The following is a 19,114-nucleotide window of genomic DNA, read 5'->3' on the forward strand; positions in this document are numbered from 1 at the left end:
TCCGCGCTACTTCCATCTCCCCAACAGAGCTGTGCACTCCGATGCAGAAAGAGAAAGATAGCAGCAAATTCAGCGAGAATCCACATCTTTAATTCCATGTATGTGCACACAAACATGGCCAATAAAGCTAATTCTGATTCTGATCTGTGTTGAAATGAAGCAGCAGGAGTATTCACACTTATACTTGTTGTTGTTGTTGTCCAAAGGTGATTTACTACCCGTACTGAGTTGTACAGGGTATAATTAGATCTTGATTTAATATAGGTTGATCTCCGTACATTCTCTCACGTTGGACATATCATTTATATATCTTTGCTCCTCTCAAGGTGAACTCACTTAGCGGCGTAATCAACTGTCAAAGGGCCCAGTGGAGGCAACTGAGAAGAAATGAAAAGAAATCAATTAGGTGAGACAAACCTGTGCATTAAATCTGCCCTGTATCTGAAGAAGGACATGCCAGGAGAGGATCATTACACAGGTCACAGTTAGAGGAGACGAAGCATGATGGAACACAACAACAACAACAACAACAACAACAACAGAAGAGCTTAGTACCCGTAAGACTGTGTGCCCCCGTGAAAGTTTGGGCAATAGATCTTCAGGTTTCAGACGGTGCGATTGATTCATCTGCAACTCCGTCACTGTGTCTCGGTTGGGGGTGTTGTTGCAGTAAACCCATATTCCACAACTTTGTATTACCTGCTCACATATTAGTGGCATTGATTCTGTCTTTACGGTCCTAGTTATCTGTAGGGGAGTTCATTCATTTCTTGGAATCAATATTTGACCTCTGACCTCAAATCAGAGAGCTATCCAACGAGTAATTGTAGATCATTACGGATCAGATGTTTCACAATGAAGACACTGAGAAAACAACCCTCTTATCATTAGATTAGGAAAAAGACAGAAAAACATTAAATACATACATTATATCAGAGCAAACTGTATGCTGTATATGTCTTGAATTAAAAGTGTTCAATACTGCTTAAAAAAATCCAATTTAAAGTAGAGAAATAATTCTAAAACGCATAAAAACGTCATGAATCTGACAAAAGGATGAATCAATTTTTCAGCGTTTTGTGTTAAGTACATTTGTACATACTTTGTACTGAACAGACAGGAAATTTTGAGAATGATTCTCTCCTCTCCTGACTGTGCTGCCGCATGCCTTTTCTTGTGCCTGTGCATTATTTATAGTAAAACAGCTATGTCTCAAAAAAGAACTGATATGGAGCAGAAAAAAGCAGAACTGGAGAAAACCAAGAGCGAGGTTGGCTGCCGCTATTATCTTAATAGCTATTTTGCATGTTTTAGGTTAGGCCTGCAGCTGCTATCCAGCTTGGTATCTTAACCAAAAGTAACAATTGGTAAACAATTTTGAACAAAGAGTGGACATTTGTGCCTTTGACAAGCTTTAACATTGACAGCTTGTTCAAACCACAAGTGTTGTCACAGTAGGAAAAGCACAGAGCACATTGTGGTTATGTGGAATGTATCTTATTAACTGCTAGAACATCAGCATGCCCAATTATGTGCTTTGTTGACAAAACTAATTTTCTATGTATCGTTTATCTATTTCAAATTTCCAATAATTTTGATAGGAGAATATTGCACTTTGTTTTTTGCCATGGCATCGCGATGTTCAATGTGGGTCCAACACTTTGCTGCAGGTTTGCATTGACATTCATGGTGCCCAGAGGATGACTCCGCCTGACTGAATGGGGATCCCCCGACATTTCCTCTGGCCCCAACAACAGGTACAAGTTTACACTTATCTTGGAAAATATTGCAACTTCTATTTGATGGATTGACACAAAAGTGTAAACAGACATTCATGATTCATGATCCCAGATGATGTATTCTAATGGCTTTAGTGATCATCAGGTCACCATTTTAATTTGTCTAATATTTAATTTAGTTACTAAATATCTGCAAAATTACATTCCCATCAGTTTCAGCTGAGCAAAAGTTAGCATGCTAATGTAGCGCACTAGATGGTAAACATCAGCATGCTAGTATTGTAATTGTGAGCATCGTGACCACTGGGCCTGAGCACCACAGAGCTGCAAGCAACGCTGTAGACGCATAGTCTTCTTAAATCTATAATAATTGTATTGAATATTGAACTGGAAAAGAGTGGTTACACTGGGCTGGGTTTCCTCAGTTGGATAGTTTATCAAGATTAGCAACTGTGGCTTTGAACTAGGTTTTTGTCAGTCAGGATTTCTAGGAACTACTAACTAACATAATAATAATAATAATAATAATCCATTTAATTTATATAGTGCTTTTCTAGATACTCAAAGACACTTTACATTATACACCGTAGACACAGCTACGGGGAGGAATGTAGGGTTAAGTGTCTTGCTCAAGGACACATCGACTAGGGCGGGGATTGAACTGCCAACCCCTTGATTGAAAGACGGGCATGCTAACCACTGACCCATAGTCACCCCACGAATACACATTACATTTGATCTCTAAGGACCGTAGAGTGAAGTAGTATTTCCATATTATGTCTTTTCATGCTGTAAATAGTAAACGTGGTTCCACACCAGGCTGCGTATGTGTCATTTGTATGCATGTGCACCATTTACACAGGAGGCCCTGCTCCTGACGATATTGAAGTATTAGTGTCTGGGGATGTCACTGCTCCAAAATGATTAATGAAGCCTGGAATTGATGACTATTCGAAGCCATCAATGCACAATTAACAACACATTCTAGTACGGGTTGAATTTGACTAACAACTTAAAACCTGATCAGTGTTTTTTCTGACCATATAAATTACGAACACACTGATATTCACACAGCAATTGTAGAGTTTGAAATGTAAAGTACAACCACCCATCCATTTTCTTAGCTGCTTATCCTGTTATGGGTCACTGGGCACTAGAATCTATCCCAGCATGCATCGGGCGTGAGGCATGGACATGTTGCCACTCTATCACATAGCTAACACGCATGTCGACACACGTTCACACCTGCAGGCAATTTAGAGTCTCCTGTGGTCCGAGCATGTCTTCAGGCCTGTGAGAAGAGACCACAACACCCGGAGGACATCCCCACAGACACAGAGTGAACATGCTGACGGCACACAGCGAGGCCCATGACATCCTTATCTGGTAGAGAGTATATGACCAATTGATTTCCAATTGTGTCCACACACATTACTGATGTAAATATAACGTAAACAGATAGGGCTTCTGTTAGCATACTGTAAAAATATTAATGACTATGTTAGTGTATAATCACCTGAAAACAAGAATCATTGGGTTTTTGTTCCCTATGGAGCGGGTCTTCTTCAGTGAATTGCACCGCCATGGACAAACTGGCTCTAGACAGGGCCATTCCAATTTTCGTGTTTTTCAGTAACGACCACCATAGTTCTCCTAAACCTAAAGGCTTTAGCACACAATGAAGTTTCAGTTGGTTGCAATATGCAACCTCACCACTAGACAATGCCAAATCCTTCAAACTGGCCCTTTAAAAGCCCTGTCGGTTTATTTGGAAGTGATAGCAGATTCAAGTCATGTGTTTTGAATGTTGTTAGTGGGGGGAAACCACTTTGTTTACGTCTTTTAGACCCAAATTGTGCTTTTAATCAGGTTGTTGTTTCACATAGGACTGGTGGGGTTAGAGGTTGTACACAAAGTCCCTCAGACTACCTCTGCTATGAATCTATAAAATCAATGAGCTGGTTTGGACAGCAATAACTTGTTTCCTAATCCTTAGAGGGCTGTATGTGGGGACCATAATTTGTCACATGTCTTACTGGATCATTACTGTTCTCTGCTCCAGGTGCAGTCACTGTTCTCTTCACCTTCTCTTCGCCACCTAATATTTGCTGTGGTTCAAGCCCAGGGTGCATCCACCAAAAAAAAGAAACATAGATAGCGTCATGTCCTCCAACAGAGGACAACAAGTCTCGGCAAAGAGTTTCACCTGCATCTGTCCTTCTAACAAAACAAATTAATTATCTTGTGCTTTGTAGATGCAAAACCCAAACCGACACAGACATGGCTCTACGCTACTTTATCAACCTGTTCAGCAGTATATCATTTTTACTTGTAAAAAAAAAAAAAAGACTATTTATAAATATTACACTTGTCAGCAGGTGTCACTTTGCGTCTTTATTCAGGAAATAGGGTATGAAAGAAGGTATATTCTCATAAACGCGCAATGTTTTGTAATCAAATTAAAAGAAGATAGTCTTGATTTTTCTTAAATTTTGTTTTGGGACTTTCTTCGTGTCCAAAAGTCCCGATCCAAAGCAAGACACCAACTACGAGGTGAGCGCTCTGACAACAACCTGGAGTAGCAATGGTAAATATCTGATTTTATCTTCTTAATTTGCAACATTGTATGCTATTTACCTTTTGTGGACTAATATTTGAAAATAAATGAATAAAACGTCAAATGAAACAATGTAGTATATTAGTCCTCAAAGGGCAAATGAAAAGACATTAGCTTTCTTTACTGTATAAGCCTTTATTTGTAAAAAGTCTGTTGTTTGAATGATAACCCTTTTTATACCACATACTTGAACACCTTGTATTTGTAAAAAACACATTTTGTTCAAACACCTAAAAAAGCTGATTGACACTATAACATTAATTTGCACTGACAAAAAAAATACAACTTCATACTACACAAATGTTGATTCCATGAGTACTGATACTCCAAATGAAATCAAACACCTTATTAAACAACTGAATCAAATAAGCGCCCAATGTGAACAAAACAATTACAGTACAAAAACCAAATGCATTTTTCTTCCAGTGCCAGTATATCAGATGAATTACATTTCCTTCTTATGATAAAACAACAACAACAGTAAGAATAACAATCCATAACAAATGCAACAAATACAATAAATCAGAAGTGACCACAGAAATGAATCAAATCATTTACTAATTCATATTGAAAAATAAATGGACTGTTGGTCTTGTGGGTTTCTTTCTTCTCGTTGCCAATTTTTATAAAGTGTTGGAAAATCTTTCTTACTCACGGGTTAAACATGAGATAGTCTCCCTGGTATGCTTTTTCAAAGAGGGAGGTATACTGATGTGTAACTGGGAATCAGCACAGCTCCTGCAACCATCATCATACAGAAATCGACAACAGACCATAACCAGAGGCAACTTATTGAAGAGAAAATACAGGGAACACCCACTCGGTGTGCAATCACATGGCTTACGTTCAGATGCTACTGGTGAGCATCCTTTACATCCTTTGTAGTTGAAGGGCGATTGATGTTGATGCTTATGCTGAACCTGATAAATCTACAGCATGCACTTGGTGCATCTATTCCAAATTGTGTGATTTACAGTAAATACATTGTATAGAAGTACATATTCATGATTCACACGAATCACACCGCGTACGTTCTACACGTTTACATTTTTCCTCCAGTTTTACGAACAGTTTGTTTCACAAGATTTAAAGAGCTGGCTGTAAAACAAGTGCAATTTGAGCATGTAAACACTGGATCTTTCTTTTCCTGTCTGTGAAGATGAATCGGATGGCGTGGAGTAAAAATATATGAAAATAAACCTTTCAAAACTCAGGTCATGCAAAACAAAACCTACAAGGTACATACAAAATAATGAATGCACCAGCAAAAGCTCTTCCAACAGTGAGGAGTCTGTCAGCCACGTTCTGGTGTTTGGTGGATGAAATTTTCTTGCATGTTTGTGGTCCACTCTTTTATTTGGGGTTAGCGTCAGTGCTATTCATAACTCGTCATGCAAATCTTTCATCGGGGAGTGGTTTAATCCCAGATGAAACGCCCCAGCGTGAAGACTGGGGTCAACAAAAAATGACGTGATTCATAACTTTTATCATTTTAGAGCCCAGCTGGTAATTATAGCTCTGATGAGACGGTTTAATCACGCCACAATACAACCAAGGGGCATTTGTGTAACTGTTTTTTTTTTTAACTAGTTGCATTTATCCAGGGGACAACTTCTTATCGATACCCTCACGTAGCTAAACATAATTTATTTCCAGGAGCTAGACCGCACAGACATAGACTTCTATTATTAGCAAGTGAGCAGCTGCACTAGGGCAATTGGCTAAGTGCCTTGCTCAGGGGCACACATGACTGTCTTATTGAGGAACAGGAAAGAACATCCCACTCGCCTTCTTAAGGCTATCCTGCTCCTCTAGCCTCTATAAGTCAGCTAGCCGATCATGCCCGTAATATTTTGATCAGGTTCCTGGACGATTCTGTGATTTGTTGATGGCTGAGGTAAACGCTGCGGGTACACCGCTCTGCAATCTGCGGCAAATACCAAATCCTGTCTTGTAAATGGGAAAAGCCCAACGAGAGAATTTCATTCAAGATGGCACCATCCCATTCGCTGACAGTGAACCAAGGCATACTGCAACTTCCAGGAGTCTCCAGCAGCATTGGCATTAGCCTTGTTCGTGGGGGAGCATGTGAACCAATACGAGCTCAGAGCCACCAGAAACTCCTTCACTGCGAGAGGACTTTGCATTGATCGCTCCATTATTTTGTTCACACCATGTATGTCTTGTGTTTCATCTTTTAGGTTTCGTTTGCAGAAGTATGCCAATGCTAGAGAAGCTGTCCATGCCGTTAGCAGTGAGGCTAGCTGGTATTACGAACTGCCATGTTTTTGTTCATGCATTAAGAACTATTAAGTGAAAGATATCTTATTTACAGTACAATTCACATGTAATTACACATATACACTAGAGGCAAGAAAATTCACATTGAAATCAGTTCAACACTTTTTTTTCTCCTCCTCTGCTCCTTGAACATATGTGTCAAAAGAAATCTATCTTCTCTCTTGTATAAGCTAATATCCTAAAGTAAAAGCGTAGAACAGAAGATCATCACAGCTTTTGGGATGAATGTGCTGATTTCATGTCCAGTGAAATGAGTGGTGAGTATATTTTGCGAGCATGCAAGGGCTGCTTAGTTTCTCCACTGTGTGTGTTTGTGAGTTCATTAAAGATATGCATCAACTATATCAACACAAAAAAGAAGTTATATTCGTTTCTGGGGATAAACCGACCTGAATGAGAATTTGATACTTGTAAATGTAAACACAGGGTAGATGTATTAGGCTTCTTTCTGGTCAAACATGTTCCATTGTTTTAGTTTAAATAACACTTGTGGTTGCCTTTAAGCCCCATATTTCTACAGACAATATGTGCTTTTCTTGCACTGGAACAAAACAGTATCCCACGGCCTCACACCCTACTTTTAGTAAAGATCCATCATATTGCCTTTTTACAGTTTGTCAAGCTGTTAGTGTGCAGACCAGGATGGAAAACTCATTTGTAAAAGGGTGTTATTAGAATGGACTGACATTCATTATCCACTGACTATTACCACCTTCCTTTGTTTTTATTCTAAAGGACAAGGTTACCTGAATGTGTGAACGTGCACCCCGGTAATCACCACCTCAAGAGGGCCTGAATACACCCTGACTCAGAGACTTCTAACATCATATATCCAACCGTGGAGTAATATATACTGTGGGAACACAATCAAGATCTGCTCTTTATCTTATTGCAAAACCCAATTGCCACAAAGAGAATCTAGTAATGACTTCACTGCAGTATGAATAGTAGCATGCATATCTCAGAGATTGTTTGGTAAAGGGGAACTCCGCTGATCTCACGCACCAAAGTCTGTTTACAGGTCTTGGGGAGAACTACTGCATATGTGGAGAAGAAAAAGCTGTGTAATGCCTCAAGTGATGTCACTCGAGTCAGAGTGTGAAGACTATGAAATAAATCTGGGCATGTGGAGTTAGAAAGAAGTGAGCTTCACAGACCGCTCCTCAGCTCTGCTTGAGCCTAGCGCCTCGAGGCTACATCAGGGGCTACCAGCGCAACACACCCATGTTTAAACAAATGACGATGCTACCGTATTCGAGCTCATTGCATTTCAATCTGGACTCACGACCATTTGGCAACTTTTGAAGAACTCTGAATTTGTGCACATATGACACCATTTCAGCCGGTTCTCTGACCAGCCACCTACCAGTTTAATACTGAATATGTAATCTCTGTATAACACAATAGAAACTGCTTATTTCGTCCATTGTGGCACTCGTTGACCCATTGTCAACACTGTCGTAAATAACAAATGGTCTTTTTTCACATTTAAGACTTTTCACTATGTTTTGGTCACGTCCTCCTTTGGACCTCACGGTTGACTGAGAGACAAACGACAGGTTGTTCAGCTGCAGACAGAAACATAACACTCAGCTCACTACGTCTTCCTGTTGCTCTCATGCTATTTTCCTCTATATTTTTATGGATCATTTAATACTTAAAGGGGACATTTTTCTCTTGCTTTTGCTTCTACGGTGTTATGATGACACTGCATTAAATTGAAACAGTACTAAACCTGGACTAAAACTTGGTTTCTGATCAGTATTCCTTTTTAAAGACATTTTATGCATACTACATCCTGCGCTCCAGAGGGGAGTGGATGTTTCTGATGATAAATTGATTCCTCTGCAGCTCCTCCACCTTCCTCCTCTTCCCATGTGTTTGCGTACGGTATATGAAAATGTCCTTCTCTTTTCCATTTGTGTTTCCAAGGGACCACGCTGCGCTGCGTATTCAAATGAGTCACTTATTTTTTCCCATTATGGTACTCAATGGTAGATTTGGTTGTGTAGGTTTTGCTCAGAGCTTGTTGCTCCCAGTAGAGCCTGTTTGTGCCTGAAGTGAATACGACACAAGATGCTGATCTGCACTTCAGCTGAAGCTAAACAGGCACAGGAGGTTTGTTAAAATGAGTTTTTTCCCCTACTAATATCCACGGTCCATCTGCCTCAGCCATCTAATGCTCTGACTTCCTCTTAAGTTCTTTCGGTGGATCATTTGGATTCCACAACCCAAAAACATGTGATTACATCGTCTAATTTCCCAAAAAAAATTCAAGGTCCTCCACTACTTTTTACCCCCCTACTTTGCAAATGAACCTGAGCACTGTGTGTATGTGTGTGTGTGTGTGTGTGTGTGTGTGTGTGTGTGCGTGTGCGTGCGTGTGAGATCAAAACCAAACAATAATGCATATGGTTTATAGGCCTTTTGGTCGTTACTTCAATTCATGGCTATTGAGCACACATTTAATCCCCAAGAATCCCTGCATCATTCCTGGCTGATGCTTCTGATCCTCTGGGTTTGGAGCGTTTGTGTGACGGCACTGATCGAGTTAAAGTGTAAAATGTTGAATCCTTCTCATCACGTCTTCTGCCCGGGCTGCCCACTATTATCCCAATCAAATAATCTTGCCTTCACAAACTGCTCAACGAACAAACAAAGAAATACTGTATACTGAACTGGTCAAACTGCGGGCTGATATGTTGACTCTTTTGAATATAAATACATGACCTCACATCTTTGCTGTGGAATAATCTTGAACGAATCACAAAAGCACTCCTCCCATTTCCGTTTAGCAAACACAAAGCAGGATATGACGTCAATGAACTCTGCGTCTAAAGAGCAGGAGAATCAATCAATAGGAGGAAATAAACAGTACAAGTATACTTTCATGAGAATACTGAATGATAAAATGTATAGAATATGTTTTTTTTTTTCTTCACACAATCAAAATGAGTAATGCATACCTTTGACTCTTTTATCTCATAATGCCCTAGCTCTAGAACATGTTCCGACACTCTCTGAAATCACAGTATTTTTCAAGACAAAATCATATCTACAATAATCAGCACTTGTTTTCAACCATAATGAAAAATACCCCCCCTTCAACCCCCCCCCACCCCCCACCAAGGACGTGTTTCTAAAAATAGCATGAGAAGAGAAAGGAACACAAGTTTGCGTTGACTCTGGCGAGAAAGCGGCGGTCAAACATCCCGTCCACGCGAGCCTCGAATGGAGCCCATTAGGCCAGAGCGGATGTCTGATAAAGAGAACGATATCACTTCAAAAAACCCAAGGAACAACACATAATCCAAACAAGGTTGCTGTACATAGTAGAACCGGAGATTTCCGTGCATGTTATCCATGGGCGATGGGTGGGGTCGTGGGGGGCGGGGGGGGTCAAGGATCTCACTCTGACGCTGATGCCACCACTGATTTCATGAGCTGCAGTCGAGGATTTCTTGATTACAATAGGTATCAATAAAAAGTCAATGGGACTCTGAGACATCTTTTTCTCCCTCAAGAGCTTTCACTTTCTCTTTTTTCTCGTTGTTTTTTTTTTAGCAAAAATATCATGCAGTCTTTAGTTCTGAAAACCCCCAGGTGGGATCTTGTGTTTGTTTGTTTGTTTGTTTGTTTGTTGTTTCTTTCTTTCAGCAGGAAAAAGAAACGCAACGCCTTGAAATCTTCTCTCACAATTATTCTTAAACATTCAAGCCATCCTATTAATACTTTGTACAGCAGAAAGGTCCTTCAGATTTCACACATGTATATATAAATATAATATATATAAATATGCATATACATATGTTCAACATGTATATGTGTATACATATTTTGGAACTGTATCAAAGCCAATTTAATGTGCTCTCAAAATATGGCCCATGATTCCTAGTGGGATGCACATCAATTCACATAGTACAACCAGTAGATTAGGTTGAAAAATCCAAAAGTGATAGGGAAAATGACCCGGGACCACTTGTCAATGGTGCTAACATCTGACAGGTTTGGAATTTTCAACTTGAGCTTGGAGGAGCGTCGTCGTAGCCGACAGTTGGCCCGGCTCCGCATGGCGCTCCGATCCAGCGAGTGGTGGCTGAAGCCATCGCGGGGCGCCATGGGCTTCCTGAATTGGACCCCGGAGCTGTCGAAGGACATGACCGAATTCCGAGAGTCACTGACGCTGCTTCCCACGTCAGAAGGCATCACTTCGTTGTTCATCTCCAGTGTGGTGAGGAGGATGTTTCCATAAGCATCCACCTGCGAGGAGATGGGGAGGACACTACGAGTCAGGAAGCGCTGAAATGTCGAGCAGTAGCCCCAAATACCCTAAATTATTAAACTTATATTAAGTCCCCACTCCCGTCCCCCCGGCTGTCTAAATGCAGGGATGATATGGAACGTCATTTCTTGCATGCCACACAAATAGTTAGCACAGAGTTTCTCGATACAGATATCTATTAGTGACTTTCCACAAAAAGGTGACACAAGTAATTTGAACTTAATCATCTGACTTTACTGTGAGGGCTGGCCTACAGCTGATATGATTTCTAAATAAATGTACCCCAACTTTTCTTTGTTCCTCGAGATACAGATTTCTTCGCTGTGTAAATGACCTGAAGGTGTTGGTTTGATACGGCACGGAAATGGAGTCCTTGCAATGTGAAAGAAAAATGAAGAGAACATTAAAACGGCTATAAAATCCCGGCAAATAAGCACATTTTCTCAAAATTACACAATGCATTAGACATAAAGTCAACAGTCAACAACTTTGAATAAGCATAGCATTTAGTACTTCACACACAAAAAACTGGGGAGGGGGCTTCATTCACTCTGACTAATTCAGCATCCGCCATTGCCAAAAGTGCCTGCATTTTGATAGTTTGTCCAGTTCAGTTTGAAAATACACGTTAAAACATAAGGTAGCAGAGTGAGAATGAATGAAGCCTGCAGCATAAACATAGACAACCACCTAAATAAGAAATGAGAATGTTTTACACCACTGTTGGGCTAGATGAATCGCTACCTCAATGGAAAGGTCTGTGCTCGATAAAAAGCAGTTCAGTGCTCGAGGTAGAAGCAATGGATGATGGTTGGTGAATACATATTGGACTGTGGTGGCATCAGTATGCTTCTGGAAGATTACTTGTGGGAATACTGCATAATATGTGTCTGTGGATGAAATGGCTGTGGCTAGAGATGTTATGTGCAGAACATTGGCTGGTTTGTACTTGAGCCCTGACTGACACTGAGAGTAAAAGAGAGGTAGCAGATGAAGATGCAAACCTGTTCCCTCAGGCGCTTCTCTTCGTATCTTGTGCGCTCGTTGTTGGCTTTGTTCAGCCGCTCATTGATTTTCTTCTGTTGCGCAGGGCCCCGGCCAAAGAACACGTAATTTACAAAGGCATATTCGAGCAGGGCCAGGAACACAAACACAAAACAGCCCATGAGGTAGACGTCGATGGCTTTCACATACGGAATCTTTGGGAGAGTCTCCCTAAGGTGGGTGTTAATTGTTGTCATGGTAAGCACCGTTGTCACACCTGAGCACAGCAGCACACACAGAAACAAAAGAAGTCACCGTCACACACACAGAAGTGGTTCACACTGACATCATCTGACCTCCGTCACTGGAGCTCAGAGACGGAAGAAGTGTTCACATCATTTAGTAAAAGGAGAAACACATTCTCCAAATACATGCATCGAAAGTACAGTCCTGCATTCTAAAATTGCAAGTGCATTATTATCAGCGGAATATATATGTAATAAAAAAAGGTGTCACTAGGCAACAGAACGGCCTCCATCTGTAATATTATGACATCATTTGATTAGCACTATGATGCATTGGCACAAACGTAGCATTTAAATGTTGTAGCTGGTTAGGTGAATCTAAGTGTAACTACTTTATATACAGTTTCAAACAAACACAAGACTTTGAGTCGAGGGACCGGCGTATGAACCCAAAGGTTCACTGAGTCACATTACATTATGTCATAATGTAATATCAGCTTAAGTTGCGTAACAGACAGACTTATTTTAACCTAAACGAAATGTTGTTAGCTAAACCCAACCGCACACACCTTCTACATCAAGATGCTAAGCAAAGGCTTCAATATAATTGTACTTGAGTATAAAGTAGCAGAAATTGGAAATAAAACTCCAGTTCTTGAATAAATGTTTTTAGTTGCATTCCACTACTGCTGTAGTTTTACAAAATGTTAGCGAAACTCACTGTCAATAAGTTATTTAGCATCCTACATTATTGTATTGTTTGATGATTAAGAGCCAAGTGCATTTATTATTATTATTATTATTATTTATTATCTAATACACAAAGAAGTTTTAAAAGTTGAATTTTCTCAATTTGGTTACAGTGCCATCTGCTAGCTATACAGTAGCATGAATAAAAGTTTTAGAAAATTGTTGAATTCCCACTTATTGTTTACATCGGCAAGATTAAGTTGTCTACAGAACCCCTTGTTTCTTTCCTAATTTGGCAATTTTGCGTGTGTGTTTATGCAGACAATAAGTTAATGACTATGATAATCTTTTGTCAGAGTGTGAGAGAGATTTTTTGTCTCACACAGTAATGTCAATGTGTTACCATCACAAAAGTAGTGAGGGGGTCTTGTTGGACAATGTGACATTACTTTAAAGGTAATGTGGACACATTTTACTATATTGTTTATGTATGTCTCTCAGGCTTACTCATAATTAGTCCTCTCAGATACTCAAATACTACTCATCACTCCATCCTTGGACATCGGGACATCCCATTTGGACATCAGCGTGTTGATAGTTTCATGTGCCAGTAAGAGCAAAACAATGTGCTCAACAACAGTGACCCTGTGTGAACCGGTTCATGCCGTTGGGTCCAGTGGTAGCAGCTGGGTTTTAACACGGACAGTTGTAAGTTTGATAATGCGGCGGCGGTGGCTGTTTCTTACCCAGGGCCACCCGAGCTGCAGAGGCATCATAATTGATCCAGAAGGAGACCCAGGAGAGGATGGTGATCAAGATGGAGGGCATGTATGTCTGCAGGATGAAATATCCAATGTTCCTCTTAATCCTGAAACTCAGCGAAAGCCTTGGATATGAACCTGTGAGGAGAAAAGGATCGAGTGACAGTTTGGAAAAGGGCAGGGAGTCAGAGTGAAAACACATCATTGGGAAAAAAAATCAAAAAAAGAAAGGGGAGAAGGGAGGGTGGGGGTGGGGCCCAGCTTAAGAGTTCCAAAGTCTGCACTTTGACAACGCGCAGGGTAGTCATTTCTCCATTTGTTCAGATGGAGCACTTAATTTCCCCAAAGCGATGGATTCCTTTCCAGGGACAAGTTCGATTCCAATTAAACATGGCAGAAAGTCGCAAACACGGCAGATTTTTCTGCAACCCCCTATCTCAGCAGGCAGCTCCAGCATCCCTCTGAGAGTTGTCACAGAGAGCTGCTCTGCTTTTCTTTTGCACTTTCTCCGTCCTCTAAACATTACCAAAACGGCATTTTAGAGGTGCACAAATGCAACGCACGCCTTTGCACTTGCAACGTACTCATTTACTCATTCCAGTAAAATATCAGCTGCTTGCGCCGAGACATTAATTGGTCTTTTGACTGCACTTTAATTCAAACAACAACAACAATGCAACGCTGATGCAATTAGCAATATGTCCATCAAGGCAGGATATCTCTGCTTCAGCTATAACTGGAAAAGTACGATGTTGGAAACAATACAAATTGCACTAAATATAGTTAAATTTCATGTATTCTATCTTCAGTTTTATTTCCAATATGTCACCAAAGAGAAAAGGCTTCAGATAAGCGTGATGGTTTTAATCTAAAAGGCTATTTGCTATGGGGGCACACACAATGATGAATGACCTCATCATCTCCAGGTTCCTGTAAATCTTTTAATGAATCAATACCATAGCAAACATACTTCATCAAACCTGAGACAAGTGACTTAGATCACCCAAGTACATCTGAGATTAATAGGGGCGACGAATGTTCACGGGTTTCATTAAACTCAAACATGAGAATTACACTTGAATTTGACTTTTGTCTTTCGGGTAAACATTATTGGGCTTTTTACACTCTTGAACTTGCCTGAAGTCAGTGAGCCGTCACTAAACAGTCAGTCAGAGATTCAGATAGAGAACTGGACGTGTAGTTTAAATCCAGATATTCCTGCTCAGTGGTAGAAGAGGTAATCAGATTATTTACTTCCAGTGAAAGAAAAGTTTGACATTTTGAGGAATGCACTTATTCACTGTCCTGCTGAGAGTTAAATGAGAGGAGTCATCCCCCTCTCGCCTGTGCACATAGACAGTTAGCGTAGCTCGGTGTAGCATGAAGAGTGATGCAATAAGCCGGACTCTGTCCAAAGGTGAAAACAAATCGGCCAACCTAACTCAGCTCACACAGAAGTAGACGTGAAGTAAAAGAAATCTCTTTTAAATCATAGTTTCTTTTTAATATTAGTCTCCAAAATGTCTTCAAACTTGAATACATTTTTTTTGTCTCACTAGTTTTTCAGCTATTTTCTTATTTAGTTTTTAGACCCGTGTTAAATATATTCAAATTATATTGAAAGATTTAGAAACTTGAATCTAAGTAACTGTACATTTATTGTTATTTCAGGAACCGGAACACTGATCATAAATATATGTCAGATCACTGTAGTTATCACGAGCCAACATTTGGTACTTCAGTTGACTTTGTTTTTGTTTTTTTGCAAGTCAGTGCACATTTCATAAACGCGTGGAAATGGCCACCGACAATCTGCTGCAGCAAAAAGGAAATTGTCTTCCTGCTCGATCCAAATATAATCATATTCCCCACAGTGACAATGACGTATCTGCTGATGCCCCCACTCACAGGACTCAGAGTGGTGACACAGATCCAGATGTGTTTATAGAGCACATAATTTTTGTGGGTGCAGTGGACACTTTTATTCAAATTAGAAGCATTTATATATGATTTTTTTTTTACGACGGCCTTACCTGTGGTAAACATGACCTCTCTGGACACTAGACGGATGTCTACAATGGAAAACTGAGGTAACTCCAACTTGTCGACGCCCGTCACAGCGTTGTCTCCTCCTTGCCAGAAGAATACGATGTCATCCGTGGTATATCCATCTGTGTCAAGGTCAGGGCACATCCAGGGTCGAGGGAGGAGAGAGGGAAATAAAACATGGGGAGTGTAAGTGTGGTGATGGAACAGTCATTAAAGATAACCATGTTTCTATTTAAAGCCTGTTCCAATAGTATGGATAATGAGTGGAGGTCGCTTTGACTGTTTCTATCTACGGTTCATTGCAGTCAACCTAACAACGTATTCAGTCCCCTTATCTGGACCTTTGGAGGCTGTTGCGTTGCAAGAATCTGTGACAAATTTCTAAAATAGTTAGTGATGATCTTAATCTTAACCGCCCACCTATCAATGGAACGAATTTGATTTTCTCCATTAAAGTGCTTTTTAACACATTTCTTTTGGCAAGCGCAATGTGAAACACACACACGCTACCAGTAACATAAGCATGAAACATTGTGAAATCTGTGAGGTGGGTCAACAGCGCAACAGGTTTTTTTAAACAATGGATTCTTTTTCGGGTTTTCCCATTAGTATTCCCTACACACTTTAATCTACCCTTTGGGCATGAGTTACAAAGCACCCAATACTCAGAGTGAGATTTATCAATGTCCACAACTCTCATTGTGATTACATTTGGCTCTGTTCATTCATTATTGCCAATATTATTAGTATCACCCTGTATTTGCCTGATCGCTAACTCTATTTTAATTTAAAATGTCCAATAATTTCAACAAACACACATTTAAATAGCATTAGATTAATCAAAGTGACAACTGTAATCATACAACTTTGTATCCATTGGCAAAACTATACTTGTATAGCTGCAGAATTGTTTCGCAATACTAATTTTGCCATTAATGGACATTTCTACCTAATAGGAGAGCCTGTTTTGTTTTTTGTTTTTTTTTACAAAATCATTACACTTTTTGGAGTATGACTTTAGATAATTCTGTTCAGTGAGACCTTCAAAACTAAAGCTAACTTACTGGAAGGAAGCCACCTGACAAGGTTCTCCTTCTGGCGACAATGTTGTTCACCGTAAAATGTGATTATTAAATTAATTTTCCATAGGTTACGTTATTTAAGTTACGGGCGTAAATTAAAATAAGAGAACGTTGACTTTTGGTTTCACACGGGACATGAACAGCTGTCTCCTGGATGAAAGTCTTGCTTTGACTCAACCTCGTCCCAATGCAGATTGCTGCAGACAATAATTAGAAATGTTATTTATGATACATCAAAAACAAATGTAAACCGGGAGAAATTACTTTTCCCTCGAAGCGTAATTGACAATGTCGTTTCGTTTTAATGGGAATGTAATTTATAGGAGACCCGGCTGATCAAACTCAAACCTCGTGCTGGAGATGGGCCCGTCAGGTTGAGTTAAGTACAATTACTTTTCAACAAGACATCGCAGGGTTATGAAATTAATCCTAAAGATGCATTACGGATTGTAGTCAGATGGTGTCGACGATATGGGCTTTGAGGAGAAATGTTTTCTTCTGTGGAACCACGTAGCAGCAATGACGTCACTCAAAGTAACAAAAAAACGTCTTTCCACATGATACTAAATATGCACGTTGTCTCGGCCTGCAATGCTCTCCTGCCCATATTCATATGTAGCTTCATACCAATGCATTAACTGGTGCATGAATACATATTAACGCGTGTCACTTGGCGTTGCGCTTCCACACATTCTCAACTGGCAGCGCAATCGAAAAGTGACCACAGCAGGAGATTTATGTCAATAGGCCAGAATGCATTCACTGCAGAGCAATTTCTCACTCCGGGAAGTGTTAGTACATTTCACATTCTACAACCCCACATCCAGACCTGGGCGGCATTAAACTCACTAAAGGACCGGGATTCATTACCATTAAATCATCCTCCGAGGTTATAGGGTAAGGAAATGTGACATTGTTCACGAAATTGAAACAACTGCCTGCCTAATCAATCAAACTGATGGCTAATGTGCATGACTCCCACTAGTATTCCATGAGCATTAACAGATATTCTTGAAACTTTTTGATTCATGGCATATCCATATTTCATTGCCTACTGATGTCCCAGAGGGTAAACACTCTGCAGTTTGATCTTGAACAACAAGGAGCACAAATATCTGCTGTGTGGAGCAAGTGGTTTGATTGATGGAGTGTTCGATGAAAATTATCAAGCAAATGCAATTTGTAATTACACCGCAAGCACATTTTTCTCCTGGATATTGATTTATCTAAATTAAAGCATTTGAAAAAAACAAAAAACAGACGTGAGATGTCAATCGAATGATATCGTGTGATATCGTGGAAAATCGTCAAGCTACCAGTTCACGAGCATGTTCATCATCATGATCTTAAAGGGTTACTCCACCAATTTTAGACATAAATGCCAGTTTATTAGCCAAGGGGAGCACTACTCCATTGGTGAAAAGAGGAGGATCATAACTCCTGTGGCTCTTCAGTAGATTGTCAGAATAAATCCGGAACAGAGGGACTAACCAGTAGTTCCTGAAAAAAGAGATTTTGAGAATGACTTTTGAGAATTTGCTATCTTGCTTAGAAAAGAATATTGAATACCAGTCTCACACCTGTATGGAAAATATGAAGCTAAAGTCAGGAGATGGTTAGCTTGGCTTAGCTTAGCATAAAGAGTGAAAACAGGGGGAAACAGCAAGCCTGTCCAGCAGGTAACTATATCCACCTACCAGAGCCTCCAAAGCTCAATAATTAACACATCATATCTTGCTTATTTAATCCAGAATATCACTTGTCTTGCTGTTCTAATCTAACCTCCTGCAAGAAAGCAAAAAAGCTTATTTCCCAAAACCTTTCCTTCAAGGACAATAGTAGATAATGATTTCATTGAATTGAACTGAACCAAATATCTGGATATCTACATACTGACCACTTCTTTAATGAATCATTACTAATTAATCAGGTGATAAATGACTCTTAACCAATGACTCATTATTATTTCCGTGTTATTTACACGTGTGTCACATGTGCAAATTAGTAATTGAAATGATTATTGTGGATGGTGTGGGTGTTTATTCAGACTTGGCACGGCACTATTATAAATAAGATGTTAAGAGCCATGTTGAGGATGCAGTAAGGTCCCTAATATTAATGTTAGCAGTTTGCCTGTCTATCTGTCACACTGAGGGAATACTAATCAATGCCCATCAGCAAGCACGGGGGTTTCTCAAAGCGGTCATCAACTGCAGAGGTCACTCATCTCACAAATGGCACACATGTTGGCAAAGGTACCGCAAAAAAAAAAACCTCAATTAATTACGTGTAACTTTTTAGAGGTAACTAGTGATTTTCAGGTGACCAAGTGCAAACTGCTTTCCGTCAGTCGTGTTTACTGCA

At 39.9% G+C, this 19,114-nt stretch overlaps 1 protein-coding gene across 5 annotated transcripts in view; it reads right to left on the minus strand.

Moving 5' to 3' along the window:
- Positions 1-10,563: 10,563 nt before the first annotated feature.
- The window catches only part of gabrb4 (gamma-aminobutyric acid type A receptor subunit beta4), a 46,962-nt gene continuing 38,411 nt past the window's right edge, over positions 10,564-19,114 (minus strand). The window contains exons 6-10 of one of the 5 annotated variants that reach the window (XM_034550106.1): positions 15,653-15,790; positions 13,605-13,757; positions 11,944-12,200; positions 11,222-11,311; positions 10,564-10,917 (exon numbers count right to left, since the gene is read on the minus strand). In XM_034550106.1, the coding sequence (XP_034405997.1) occupies positions 10,564-10,917; positions 11,222-11,311; positions 11,944-12,200; positions 13,605-13,757; positions 15,653-15,790 (992 nt within the window). Of the gene's footprint in view, positions 10,987-11,171; positions 11,176-11,221; positions 11,312-11,943; positions 12,201-13,604; positions 13,758-15,652; positions 15,791-19,114 lie in introns of all 5 variants that reach the window. The other 4 variants (XM_034550111.1, XM_034550110.1, XM_034550108.1 and 1 more) reach the window with 4 other exon arrangements.

The sequence above is a fragment of the Cyclopterus lumpus genome, chromosome 14, assembly GCF_009769545.1.
Source record: "Cyclopterus lumpus isolate fCycLum1 chromosome 14, fCycLum1.pri, whole genome shotgun sequence".
Classification (NCBI taxonomy): Eukaryota; Metazoa; Chordata; class Actinopteri; order Perciformes; family Cyclopteridae; genus Cyclopterus; species Cyclopterus lumpus.